This window comes from Bos indicus x Bos taurus, chromosome X (genome assembly GCF_003369695.1).
Source record: "Bos indicus x Bos taurus breed Angus x Brahman F1 hybrid chromosome X, Bos_hybrid_MaternalHap_v2.0, whole genome shotgun sequence".
Classification (NCBI taxonomy): Eukaryota; Metazoa; Chordata; class Mammalia; order Artiodactyla; family Bovidae; genus Bos; species Bos indicus x Bos taurus.
In genome coordinates this window covers 99856239-99871551 of record NC_040105.1, presented here as the reverse complement: position 1 = coordinate 99871551, position 15313 = coordinate 99856239, and the positions used below count along the sequence as shown (strand labels likewise).

At 36.2% G+C, this 15313-nt stretch overlaps 1 protein-coding gene across 4 annotated transcripts in view; it reads left to right on the top strand.

Annotated features, from left to right (window-relative positions):
• The window catches only part of DIAPH2 (diaphanous related formin 2), a 982036-nt gene that overhangs the window by 80293 nt on the left and 886430 nt on the right, over positions 1-15313 (top strand). For 2 of the 4 annotated variants that reach the window (XM_027534395.1, XM_027534393.1), the window contains 2 exons: positions 6009-6113; positions 12510-12530. In XM_027534395.1, the coding sequence (XP_027390196.1) occupies positions 6009-6113; positions 12510-12530 (126 nt within the window). Of the gene's footprint in view, positions 1-5695; positions 5701-6008; positions 6114-12509; positions 12531-15313 lie in introns of those variants that run through there. The other 2 variants (XM_027534396.1, XM_027534394.1) reach the window with 2 other exon arrangements.

The following is a 15313-nucleotide window of genomic DNA, read 5'->3' as shown; positions in this document are numbered from 1 at the left end:
TTTCAATACAGTAAAAGCTTGCTTTAGTGTTCTGTATACTATAAGAACTCAGTCTGTTTAACATTACTGTATATAATATAGATAACCAACAAAGACCTACTGTATAGTACAGGGAAATATACTCAATATCTTGTAATAAAGTATAATGGAAAAGAATCTGAAAATGTGTGTGTGTGTATATATATATATATATTTATTTATTTATAAAACTGAATCACTTTACTGTATACCTGAAACTAATACAACATTATAAGTCAACTATATTTCAATAAAAATTTTAAAAACTCAGTGTGTTTAGTAGTAGTTTCATATTCAGTTACATTGTTCAGAATTAGTATTGAATTGTGAATATTGCTCTATTTAGTTTTATGATTCTATTACAAAGCTGGAGTTAATGATTTGGAAGTATTAGCTGCCTAATTAGTAGTATGCTGCTGCTTTGTGTAAGAATAAGATAAGTCATTATGGTTTCCTCTGTTTGTGTGAATGGTACCTATTCCCAATCAACCTATGCAGCAGATTTATAGGTATAAAAATGTTTGTGGCCGTAAAGCAAATTAAAGTATTTAGAGAAAAATTCCTAAATATCACATTGGTTCAGAAAATATTTATTAAATTCTTGGTGCATTCCAGGATTGCATACTCTTTGCTTGGCAATACAAAGATTAAAAAAAGAACCTAGTTTTGGCCCTCAGTTTATAGTTTAAGCTAGATGGGTTTATTATTGAGTGTCATTTTAAGTGCTATAGTATAGGAAATTAATATGGAAGAATAGCATGAAGATGGGAGAAGGCAATGGCACCCCACTCCAGTACTCTTGCCTGGAAACTCCCATGGACGGAGGAGCCTGGTAGGCTGTAGTCCATGAAGTCGATAAGAGTCGGACACAACTGAGCGACTTCACTTTCACTTTTCACTTTCATGCGTTGGAGAAGGAAATGGCAACCCACTCCAGTGTTCTTGCCTGGAGAATCCTAGGGACGGGGTAGCCTGGTGGGCTGCCATCTATGGGGTCACACAGAGTTGGACACGACTGAAGCGACTTAGCAGCAGCAGCAGCATGAAGATGGTCACTTCTAAACGAGGTGCTTTGAGGGAAATCTGAAGAATTAGCAGAAGTATATGAGTTCGCCTGACATGGATTTGGGTAGGGTGGGAGGAGATGGGGGTTAACGGAGAGGGTGGTGAAGTCGACAGCATTCTAGGCAGAGAGAATAACATCATGAACAAAGTAATGGAAATTTGTAAGAGCATAGCGTGTGTAGAAAAATGATGAATAATCTTGTGTTATTCAAACACAAGGGGTAAGATGAACAGTGGTAATGAAAGAAATGAGACTAGGGAAGTAATAATAACATGAACATGAATAATAATACAAACATTCTTTGATGGCTAGCTAATATACACCAGGCTTGGGTGCATGATCGCACTTAATCTTGACATTCCTCCGAGGTCTATATTCTCCATATTCTCATTATTATCCTGCCTGCCTCCATGATTCTACTCTTGATAGCATGATCTTTGCCCTGTGTCATTAAAAATTGAATTGGAGGTATATGGTAACACAGAATGTATATCTTTGGCTGATTCATGTTGAGGTTTGACGGAAAACAACAAAATTCTGTAAAACAATTATCCGTCAATTAAAAAAAAAAAGTCACTGGAAGGCTAGCAGATTCTCTATGTAGAGATTGCCAGTGGTGGCATTACCACACTCTAAGGCCTGACTGTGGAGTGTACAAGTACAGACACTCAATCTTGTCAGTGTTTCAGAGTTGATACTACTTGGGGATACAGATTCATGCTATTTGCAGGAGACTATAATTTAACCAGAATGTTATGAGATGGTGGAGACATGGCTAGCATATATGAGCAGTATTTAGAGGTTTCAATGGAAACAAACAAAATATGATTTAGCAGAATGATGTACTTGCCAATAAAGTCATAAAATCAGAGGCTGAATTGAGAAGTATAGTATTTCAAGGTGAAGGACATGGAAATCCTTTCCTTCCTTGGATTTATCAAACCACAGGGTATTTGAGAGAGATGCTGAACCATGTCACATTAAGATAAATTGAAACTGGTAGGTATACTTTAGCCTCAAGTAGAGAGTATTGTCTTCATGTAATATTTATAGGTTCCTTTTGTTTATTTATTCTGTCCAATCTACCATCCCTCTTAGTTTGGACTCTTATTATTATTACTTGAGTTACTTCAATAGCCCAGATTATTAAACATAAGATAATTTATTCTGATTAATTTAGATAGAATATTTATACACACACACACAAACACACATAAAGAGATATGAACCAGAAGGGTTGCAAAACAGGCTCCAGGTAATCTAAGTATAGGAATAACTTCCAGAATCACACAGCCAAAACATAATCTGATGAAGGAGCTGTTGCTATCCCAGAACCACTTTGTCAAATTGTTGTGATGAAAAAGATGTGTCCGCTGCCATCAATCCATGTCGCCTCTGTTGCCACCCATGCTAACAAAACATGGGTGAATCTATACCCCATATGCATCTATTTGATGGATGACAACTAAGCCACCTTACTGTATTGTTATAAGGGATAGCTGCTGCTGCTGCTGCTAAGTCGCTTCAGTTGTGTCCGACTCTGTGCAACCCCATAGATGGCAGACCACCAGGCTCCCCCGTCCCTGGGATTTGGGTGGGTTGCCATTTCCTTCTCCAATGCATGAAAGCGAAAAGTGAAAGTGAAAGTGAAAATGAAGTCTCTCAGAGACTGATAAATGTGGTTTTCATGGATTCTTCATTGGTGGGGCTGATACTGGGTGGGTGTTTAAAATTATAGTGGGCATGTTCAAGTGCTATTGGGTAGCCAACCATGACAGAAGTCTACTGTGGTCTGGTAGCTAATCTCTTGGCCTTCACTCAGGTTTTTCTCCTCCTTCAAGACCCAAATCCTGATGAAGACTTCTCTTTTGTCTTTCCCATCTGTCCTCTGTGTTCCTAAGACATCCTGTACATGCCTCTGTTATACTGATATGTTTACATATTACTCTTCCCTACTACATGTACTCAGTCACTCAGTCAGTCATGTCCGACTCTGGGCGACCCCATGGACTATAGCCTGCCAGGCTCCTCTGTCCATGGCAATTTTCCAGGCAAGAATACTGGAGTGGGTCGCCATTTCCTTCTCCATCTCTACTATATTATGAATTGTTTATTTTTATTAATTTAACAGAGTCAAATTAATTAATTTGAGTCAAAATTTAGAAAGTAGAGAAGAAAAAATAATGATATGATCTTGCCACCTTCACATGATGTTAGTATTTTGTTGTACATATTTCAGATCCAGTCCTCCAAAGTAAAACTTGGCAAAAGTTAAACTACCCTGTAATGGGAAGGACTGCATGTGGAGGTAGTGAGTTCCCTGTTAGTTGAAGTCGACACAGAACATAGATGAATATCTGTGGACTTTATAAAGTGCTAACCAGCCTCATTCCTGTGATTCTCACTTTGATTCAACAATGCTAGATCTAGCCTTTGAGAGAGAAAGAGAGCCTGGCTTCAAGTAAATCATTAACAAGTAAGATATACAAATGAGAAATGAAATAAGATAGGAAAAGTAGAGGTAGAGACAGTGATAGAGATAATTGGGAAGGGGGGTCTGGTATATATACATGAAATTTATAGATATTAATTGTGAATTAATCATTGTAGGAGTCACTGCAGTGACTGTAGTGGGTGCAACTATATATCATGAGATACTGGTGTCATTGAAGTTACTATTCAATACATAGATGCAGTTTGATTACTTTTTATGGATCCTTTGTTTTCCCCCCACATTCTCATACATTATTTTTTTTAATTATTTTAGTATTTTTCTTTGTCCATTCATTTAGTTGATTAAAAACTAGTAATTTTTAGAATTACCAAGCAAGTAAAGGGATAAAAATACTGATTTCTTTTTCTTGTTTTAAAAAGTCAAGATACCATTCAGAAGCCATAAAATTCATCCTCTTAAAGTATACAGTTCAGTGTTTTTTTTTTTTTTTTCTTCATGTATTCAAAGAGTCATGCAACCATCACAACATTCACTCTTAGAACATTTTTATCACCCACAAATGAAACACCATACCTGTTGGCAGTCACACCCCAGCTCTCCCATCCCCTCTTGCCCTGCCCCTGACAACCACTAATTGACAAATCTCTATAGGTTTGCCTGTTCTGGATATTTAATATAAATGGAATCATGTAATGTATGGCCTTTTGTGATCTACTTCCTTCATTTACAGAGAAGGCAATGGCACCCCACTCCAGTACTCTTGCCTGGAAAATCCCGTGGATGGAGGAGCCTGGTAGGCTGTAGTCCATGGGGTCGCTAAGAGTCTGACATGACTGAGTGACTTCCCTTTCCCTTTTCCTTTCCCTTTCCTTCATTTAGCATAATGTGATTTCAAGTTTCATCCATGCAGTATAGAATGTATCAGTACTTCATTCGTCTTTGTGGCTGAATAATAGTCCATTGTATGGACATATGACATTTTTTAATCCATTCATCGTTTGATAGACATTTGAATTGTTTCCACTGTAATGTTTCTTCTGTGAACATTCAAGTACAAGTTTTTGTGTGGATATATGTTTTCATTGTCTTGGGTATAAGCTGAGTCATGTGGTAACTCTACGTATAACTTTTTGAGGAACTACTAGACTGTTTTCCAAAGTGGCTGTATTATCTCATATTCTTACCATCAGTATGTAAGGGTTCCAGTTTCTCCACATCCTCACCAACAATTGTTATTATCTTTTCTGCCATAGCCTTTATTACTGTGGGAGTGAAGCGGTGTCTCACTGTGGTTTTGATTTGCGTTTCCTTGGTGAATAGTGATGTTGACACTCATGTGCTTATTGGCCATTTGTATGGCTTCTTTAGAGAAATGTCTGTTCAAATCCTTTGTCCACTTGTAGTTGGGTTATTTGTCTATTGTTGATTTGTAAGGCTTCTTTTTATACTTTGGATACAAGCCCCATATCAGATGTATGACTTGTAAACATTTTCTCACACCTTGTATGTTGTCTTTTCATTTGATGTTGATTTTGGAGGTGTAGTCCTTTCCAATTTGGTTTTATGACCCTTCAAGTGTGTCTTAATATGTTTCAGGGGTTAACATGAGTTTCAAAATGAATAAAAAATGATTTATCTAGTGAAAATGTTATGTCTGTGTATCACAATATAAAGGAACATTTCCAACCAAATCAAAGCTTATTGAACCTCAAAATGATGTGCTGTTGTAACTGAATATTTTTCTTTCCAGTTAGTGGTCTTTTTTATCCCAATGCAGGTAACTGTGTTTCTGATGTTTTCCCCCAATTCAGCAACTTCTCATGAATCTTTCTTCAGTGACATATTGTAGATATATATTTCCTGTAATTTACAAATTATGTTTGTTCTTCTAGATAATAATTATCCTAAGGGAACATATGCCAAGTAGTAAAGTGTTTATTTGTTTATTTTTGCTATCGGGTAAAAAAATAACTTTGCTAAGGTTGTATGATGTATATCTATGCTATAAACTGCCAGTTTATCCTGTGGAATAGTTAAAATTTTTTTTCTTATTTCTACTCATTGAGTAGGTAGCAATATGAACCATAAATATATGGTAAAATTTATATGACATTAGGGTATATAGAGTGAAAAATAATAATGAAGGAGCCAAAAAATGATGGTTGTTGATAGTCAGAGCGTGACTTACTATTTTAATACAGAGAACATTAATTTTTCTTTTTCTTTTTTAAGTTTATTTTGTTGAAGTATAGTTGATTTACAATGTTGTATTAATTTGTACTGTACAGCACAGTGATTCAGTCATACATATATATTCTTTGTCATATCGTTTTATATTATAGTTTATTATAGGATATAGAATATAATTCCTTTTGATATATGGTAGAACTTTGTTCCTTAATATTTATTAATCACCTTTGAAACTCATAAGCAGAAATTTGCTAATACAGTAAATATTCTTTTTAACAGGAGGACATGAACCTTAATGAAGAGCGAAAAGCTCCTTTACGAAACAAAGATTTTACCACCAAGCGTGAGATGGTCGTCCAGTATATTTCTGCTACTGCCAAATCTGTAAGTAGTGAGACGCTTCCAGCATCCATATAATGAGCTTAGCATTATCTGCTTAAAAGAAACAAACTTCAGATCTCTAAGTTCTTGCCTCAGTGTACTTATATAGACTTCATAAAAGAAGTGTATATACGTACTTTAATACATTTTATATATATTTCAAAACTGTTCTTAAAGAGATTTCTATTTTTATAAACAAAACAGACTAAGAATAGTTGGCTCTGAGTTAATCCGGTTAAATTTTGGAGCTGAGGTTTTGTGCACTTACTAACAAATAGCAATTTGTAGTTATTCCACTTAATATACAGTTTGTTATAGGAACACTTCAGATATTGAGGAAGGACAAACATAGCCTAGTCACAAGATTTAACTAAGTTTACATTAAAGTTATACGTCTGGTATTTGCTTACTTGAAATTTATAGCAATTTTTTAAATAAGCAGTTTGTTTTTATTTTTTGTGATGCTACCTATGTAAACTACCTCGTAATAGTTCTTGTACAGCTTAATTTAACATAAAGGAAGGTGTTTAATAGGAACTTTAATGAAATTTGAGTCTCAAAAAATTAAAATTAGTATTCATTGAAAAGGCTTGTCTGCAGCAGGAAAAACTTCGTGTTTTAGTGGAATATATTGCTTTGTTTATTTCCTAAAGTGCTTCCAAAACGAGTCTGGAAATTTGATTTATTTTTGTAAGAAAAGAATATTTTTTGAAATAGTGGACTGTATCTTTTACATTTCTGTAAAGAAGAAGCTTTTCACAGAGTTCATAAAATCACTATGAATGTGTACATATATAACGTACATATGTTGTATGTATATATATACACACACAAAAACACACAGTGATTTTATGTTTGTGTGACGTGTATATTACACACATACATTTACATTTAAGGCATACATATTTTAAATTTAAAAAGTTGACCAGTGAATAAAATAGTTCTTCATCGGCAAAATATATTCTAAAATTATTTGCCTATCCTATTAATGCTGTTTCAGTACAGTAATTGCAGTGACAATTACTGATGCATTTTGTCTGAATTCTACAATTGTATTGATTCCATATTGTACTTTAAGTAAACTAAATCTGAATGCTGAACTATTTAAACATAATGCATTGTAGCTCTGCCATAGCAGAACAACAGCATGTTTTTTAATTTGCTTCTGGTGTCCAAGGGCAGAAATGTGTTTCAAGTGATAAGTGAAATTTGCCTTGAGCCCCATTTTCAATAGAATTAGGTGAGGCATAGGGTTTTACTTTGAAATTCTGATGAATCTCTTCTCATTTTTGCACTCAAGTTATTGTTCACAGTACAATGCTTTAGGAAATGCTGGGTGTACATTCAGTGTTATTTTTCAAATACCTAAAGGCAAATGCACTAGTAAATCTATATAGTTATATCTGAGTGCAAAGTACAGATAATTATATATAAATAATTAGGTGCTGATTTTAATGGCAAGATTTTGTTAGTGTCTCTGGCTCATTTGTTGTTTTTGTTTGTGTAACTGTAACTGAATATAATGAAAATTGTATGAAGCTCTTACTTCTTAACCTTTTGATTTTGACTCAGTCTCTATGTAGAACTTGTTTTCATTTATCTTTGTATTGTTTCCTCTTTAACTGACTGAGAAAAAGCACACTGATTTATATACTCATTTTCAGATTAAAATGCTAAACTTGGGGTAAACGTTGGCTGAGCTGTCTTGAATTGATTTATTTGAAAAATGGAAATTTCTCAAAAGACATGGAAACTCTATACTAAAGGCATTAGTTTCAAAATTGATACAAATAACTATTTAGTATATGATCCTTATTTGTTTCCTTTAGCACACATAGGATCACTTGACATGCCTATAGAACTTTAATTAGTGCTCTAAGGTTATATGTTTTATTTGCTTGTATTTTTCATGGACTAAATACGATGAAAGAAAGCCTATTGACAAGCATGTTTTAAAGCTTTCTCACTTTGGAGAGACAATTGTTAGTACTGTGTTCTGTGGTGAAAACAAAGAAAATTACATATCTTATTTCCTTTTGAAGGTGAGAGGGATGCCATTTAGTGACAAACCATCCTCTCATCTTTTGTGATCTCTTCGTGATCATGACAATAAAATTTGCATGAATTATAATGTCACCTATGACCATTTATGTGTAACTAAGGTTTCCATCCTGCTGGCTTTTATTAGGCTTTAAGGATACTTTGCATGTCATACTCTTTTATGCTTATTTTTTCATTATATTGACACACTGATTAAAAATGCTTCCACATTTAAAGTAGATATGATTGTAACCACTGCTTTATGAAAATGTTTTGCAAATAGTCAAAACTTTTATCTTGAAGTAAAAGCAAATTTAAGGACTAGAGTACCTGGTAGAAAAATATTTTATCATAAGTCATATGTAAAACGTGAAAATTACAGTTAAATTTAAACATAAATTGTACATTTCCCCCTTTAACACCTGCTTTCGTCATTTTACATGGAATTGAAAAACAAAATATGTACTCAATAAGCAATATCCGTCATTCTCCTGGGTTTGTGGGAAGGACAGTAAAGCAAGATGAAACAAATACATGGGTTTAGACACAAAACCTGTTTCTAAAGCAAAGGGGAGTCTTTTGTTGTGTAACTGATCATGCCAAAATTAGCCTGGGATAAGAGAATATAAAGGAAATTAAAAGATAATGATGAAAACTATTGCTTAGTTTTTTCCTCTTCAAATTCCATAATAAAACATGTATGAATGCAAAGGAAAAAGTACCTTGAGTAACTCTGTCAGTGATGAATGGACTTAGTAAGAGAGTGGAAAAGAGTCTCTTCTCTGTTGGAACTGGACTCTTACTTTCTGTAACAAGTGTGGTTATGGTCTTGATCTTGTTGTTTAGTTGCTAAGTCACTTCTGACTCTTTGCAACTCCATGGACTGTAGCCCTGCAGGCGCCTCTGTCCCCGGTATTTCCCACGCCAAGAATACTGGAGTGGTTTGACATTTCCTTCTCCAGGAGATCTTCCCAACCCATGGATCAAACCCGGGTCTCCTGCATTGCAGGCAGATTCTTTACCATCTAAGCCACCAGGGAGGCCCAGGTACATGTAGATAATTTGGCCACAGATAGTCTGGAAGAGTCTTTGTTTTCACAGCACCAACATAAGTTTTCAGAAGTGCAAAACCAAGCTTTGTTAATATTGCAACGTGCACTCACTGGGCTGTTCAGTGTGACAGCTGCCGGCCTCCCCGCCCTCCTTACTACCTGCCCAACTCACTACCGAACATCAGCGGCTTCATGTCACCCAGCCTGTTCCTGTTCTCTTCACCTTCACCCTGGCTTCACTCCAAACCCACGCCTCTTCAAAGCTTTGTGCTTCTCTGCCCCCAAACAGTCGCTGAGCAGCTGCACTCTCAGCGTCCCTGCCTTTTCCCTGTGTGGTTCCCATGGGCTTCCTCCTCGTCAGACTCCAGTCCCCAAAACCTACATTCCTCAAGGCAGCAATGTGACACAATCATGTTTGCACCCCAACATGCCTGCCACATTGTCGGCAGCTGTCATGGTATATGGCACACAGTGTCAGTGGATTTTAAATAAAATGAAAACCACAAGTTAAAAAAAAATTGCAACATTGTCATACTAATTCATAATCCTGAGAGGCAGAAGACATCAGTGATTTAGAGGGAATCTTGCATGTTATATTTTAACAGTATATATAGATGTTTATGTGGGTATTCCCTTGTGGTTCAGATAGTAAACAATCTGCCTGCCAAGCAGGAGATGCAGGTTCGATCCCTGGGTTAGGAAATCCCCTGGAGAAGGAAATCACTCCAATATTCTTGTCTTGAGAATCCCATGGACAGAGGAGCCTGGTGGGCTACAGTCCATGGGGTCAAAAAGTCAGACATGGATGAGCGACTGAGCACGCACGCATAGACGTTTAAGAGGAAAAAATTAGTCACTGAAATCCGAACATTAGTTTGCCAGATGTCAGTGTCCTTATGAGAATATTAAGAAACTAATTTATTTCTAACTTAAATCACAGTCTTTGAGGTTGAGATTTAAAAATATGTAAAGTTAGTTTTTTGAAGATATATTGAAAGGTAGCATTGATTAAAAAAAACTCTCAGTAGCAAATAATTTAAAATAGTGATACCAAATACATCACTAAATATTTTCAGATTGGCCCATATCATAAGCAGGCTTCCCTGGCAGCTCAGACAGTAAAGAATCCATCTGCAATGTGGGAGACCTGAGTTCTATCCCTGGGTTGGGAAGATTCCCTGGAGGAGAGCATGGCAACCACTCCAGTATTCTTGCCTAGAGAATCCCCATGGCAAAGAAGCCTGGTGGGCTACAGTCCATGGGGTTGCAAAGAGTCAGACACAACTGAGTGACTAAGCACAAACACATATATCATAAGCAGTTAAGAGTTGCAGTATATCTTTTTGTTTGTGTGTATACATGTGTTGGCTTCCCAGGTGGCACTAGTGGTAAAGAACCTACTGCCAATGCAGGAGACATAAGAGACATGAGTTTGATCCCTGGGTCAGGAAGATCTCCTAGAGAAAGGCATTGCAACCCACTCCAGTATTCTTGCCTGGAAAATCCCATGGACAGAGGAACCTGGCAGGCTATAGTCCATAGGGTCACACAGAATCAGACACAACTGAAGTGACTTAGCACACACACATACATGTATTAATGGTTTTGCCTTTGCCACTATCAGGTAGTTTCCTTCTCAAGTCTTTGCCAGACATCACCTAGATACGGTGAAACAATTGAACCCAAAGCTGACCAGACCAGTTTCTTTTAGCTTTTCTTGGCTCATCTAATCTGTTAGCTGTATATACTTTAACTAAATGCAGTCATTTTGCAATCAGAATAGTTATCAGTCAGTTCAGTTGCTCAGTCGTGTCCGACTCTTTGTGACCCCATGAATCGCAGCATGCCAGGCCTCCCTGTCCATTACCAACTCGCCGCCCCTGGCCTCGGGCGTGGGGTAGCTCCTCTCCGCCGCGCTAAGTGCACTGGTTGCAGCCGCTGCGCTAAGTGAGAATAGTATAGACCTGCTTAATTGTTAAGACAGGCTTGCAATTCTTTTTTTTTTTTTTTAATTTCATGTCTGTGCTAAATAAACATGGGACAAATAAGACCTCTTTTTGGTGGGAGGAAATAATTTAGGTCAATAGTGTATCTTTGAATTCAGAAGACTGTTAACGGCACCACAGTGGCTTTTATTCAACTAAATAGTCGCTGTCTGTAGATAGTCTGTCGAATGAATATTTAAGAAAGCTGCTTTTCTATTTGGAGATTCATGGAGTCCTCTGAAGTAGTTAATTAGGAAACTATCATTTCTTTTTGTATCTTGTAGTATCCTGTTAAACTTAGGATTCTTATTGGGATTTCAGCTTTTTATTTTTAAAGTACTAGCTAATAATTAGAACATGTATTGATAATATGTGCTATCAGATTTATAGTTTTAGAATATGGATGAACTCTTTTTTTGAACATTGCTTGATATTCAAGTGTAGGAATCTGATAACAATGATTTATATTTGGATTCTGGCATAAAATTATACTTTAGGACTATGATTTTAGTTCTTGCCTTCTTAAGCACAAATTCTTAGGAATTCTCTTATCTCTTCACCATAAGAAAAACTCAATTGAGGTTGTAATTTTTGAACTATTTCCTCCTTCTGAATAAGTATATTTAAATACAAACTGCTTCTTTGTCTTCACATTATATAGAAAACTGTGTTGTTATAATAGAAATGCTAGGATGACCTAGAAAACCAGAATCATAAGCAATCTATCTTCTTTGTAATTTTCAAGTATAATATAAAACAATATTTTAAACCTTAAATTCATAACAATAAAAAATTTCCCATTTTCAATCTCAAGTTTATTTATTAACTTAAACACATGACTTTACGTACAACATTTATATTCTAAAATACCTAATTTCAAGCTTAATAGTATGCCTGTTAAAACACGGAAAGAAAAAAAAACAATATTAGAATAAAATTCAATTTTCTCATGATAATTTTTGAGAGGTTGTGGGCTGATAAAATATCTGATGCCTGATTGCACTTAATCTTGAATTACTTGATATTTATACTACAACTAGTTGAGAAGCCCATTACAGAAAACTTTAAAAAGATCCTCAAATGGTAATAATTTTATTTGGGAATCTTTATTCTGCTGACTTTATACATTTTTGGAATATGGTAGAAATCATTACTGATGTATTTAACCTCTAGATCTAAAGTATTAAAAGTACACATAGAGGTGCTATTTACTAATTTACTAAACACTTCTGTGAAAAGCTTCTGATTATTAATACTGTTGCTGTTTGTTTTTTTTTTTTTTTTTTACACCATAACTACTCTCCGTTGACCTCTGCATGCAGATAGTTGGAAGTAAAGTTACGGTGAGTACCAAAGATGTGTTTTACCCTTAGATGTGAATTCGTGCTTTTGGAGATTGAGTGATTTTTGCTTCTAGCATTTTATGTGTTCGGTTCTTCTTTTGGTGTATATTTTACCAAAGTAGTAAGATGAATGTTAAGATCACATGATTAGAATTTAACTATGTAAGTATTTTTCCTGTGGCTTTGGGAAGTACTTTAGAACTGGAATGTGATTGTATATTTTGTCTTAGAAAGTTTTACTTCTTTTTAAAATTTTTTTTTGGAACTGTGCCTGTGTCAGTCCTTATGATTCTGAGGTGTGTTTTACCTTAATTTTTCAGGATAGCAGGGAGAGACTCCTAAAAGTTTCATTTATGCTAATAGGAATTCTTACTGAAGCATCTTACTTTGACTTTAGTATCTCTGAGCACATGGTGTAATGAAAGCAGCCTATGATGTTCAGTCAGGAGGCCTGGGTGCTTATCTTTGCTGGGTGCTACTCATCAGCTTTATGACTTTGGGCAAGTCGTATAATTTATCTGAGGTTTAGTTATTAAGTAGATAAATTGAAGTGATTGGCTTGCATTATCTTTTAAGGTTCTTTTAGTTGCTGTCATCTAAGCAGGGGTCCACAACCTCCAGGCCGCAGACCAGTACTTCCTGTCAGATCAGCGATGGCATTAGATTAGCAATAAAGTACACAATAAATGCAATGTGGTTGAATATTCCTGAACTCATCCTCACCTACCCCAGTCTGTGGAAAAATAATTTTCCATGAAATTGGTCCCTGGTGTCAAAAAGGTTGGGGACTGCTGATCTAAAGGTTATATACATGAGACACTGCGTTGCAGTGCCACAATTACATGATACACTATTACATCAATACACCAAAAGTGGCCTGTATTTTAATTAAGAGCTGTTTGTAATGACCTTGCCTTCATGATTAAGCAGTCTGTATTTAGAAAACAGGTCAGGAAACATTATCTTTTTTTAAAATTTCTGTTGAAGTTTAGTGGATTTACAGTGTTGTGTTAGTTTCAGATGTACAGAAAAGTAAATCACTTATTCATATACATATATCCACTGTTTTTCAGATTATTTTCTCATACAGACCATTACAGAGTATTGAGTAGAGTTTCCTGTGCTATACAACAGGTTCTTATAAGCTATCTGTTTTATATATACTAGTGTGTACATGGGCTTCCTGAGGTGGCACAGTGATAAAGAATCCACCTGCCAATGCAGGAGATGCAGGAGATGTGGGTTCAATCCCTGAGTCATGAAGATCCCCTGAAGGAAGGCACGGCAATCCACTCCAGTATTCTTGCCTGGAGAATCCCATGGACAGAGGAGTCTGGTGGGCTGCAGTCTGTGGGGTTGCAAAGAGTCAGACACAACTGAGCATGCACACTCCCATTGTAGTGTATGTATGTCAGTCCCAGTCTCCCAATTTATCCACCCCCCACCCCGCCCCCTGCCCCAGGAAACATTATCTTTAACATCACCAGGTATCTAGAATAGTGAATATATTTACATTTGTTTTGCTTTTAAATATTGAAGTCCTCTTTTTGTCTTTTTGGATTTGTCAGGCGAGTGTATGCTCCTTGGTTCTGTCTCATCACAACAAAGATTTGGAGTGATGAACATTAAAGCCCTTGGTGTGTCACAGCTTTCAGGTCTTGGACAGACCATGTTATAGCTCTTAGACAAATCAGTGTTACAGCTCCGTGTTACAGCTCCATTTTATTTAGAAAATAGCAGGAAAATCCACCGAGAGAGAGAGAGAGAGAGAGAGAGATACCCTTGGGCTTCTCTTTCTATATGTTTTTTTCTCTCCCTGGGCCTGCCGTATGTAAATTGGGCTAGCCAGGAGTGTTGTTTGTTCTACCTGAGGTCCTCACTCCGGCCCTCGAACCTTCCTTTGTTCTATTTTCATGGGTTTTCCCTTCCTTATCTTTTAGCCACTGCCATTCTAGACTCCTGTTTCCCATTCTAACTACCTAACAGATTCGTGTGACATTGGGGAGAAAATGCCATCCATCTTTTGGAATGATTTCCAAAATCAGCAAATATTTCTTTAGTGCTTATTGTGTACCAAGAACTGTGCTAGGTGCGCTAATGACTGGAAAATAAGAATAAAACCTTATCATTGCAATAATATATGTTGAAATAATCAAATCTTAAATTGTGCCTGCTAATTGTGCCATAGCAATATTATGTATTAGGTAGGAGACATAAGGTGGGTTAGAGTAATTAGAGAAAAATCCATGCAAATTTCTAGACTTTCAGGATATGGTGGTTGGGATTTGATGGGGGAGGGGAAATGATGGAAAAGCTCTCAGATTGTGGAAGTAATATTCAATGCAAAAGCTTGGAAAGAGAACCAAATTGTATTTGGGAGGGGGTATGGCAGGTGGGCGAGAAGGAAGAAATGAGAAATGAGGTTGATTTTGTACAGAACAAAAAATGTATATTGGAAAGATTCAAAAATCAAGTTAAAAGAAGATCTTAAAGTCCAGGTAGATTAGAAATCAGTTTGAGCAAGCAAGTGACATGAGGAAAGCAGAGTTTAAGAAAAATAAATTGGATAATAGTAGGTAGGCTGGATCAGGCTAATGGTACTCAAAGTTGAAAGTATCAAAATGCAAATTTTGTCCCTCATGGGGTCTGGAATAAGGCCAAGAATTCTGCATTTTTATCAAGCACCACGGGACATCCTGATTAGTTAGAATAAAGAGCTCACTTTGAGAAATACTGGATTGGGATAGAGATTTGTTTAGGGGGCTACCTAGGAGACATGTGAG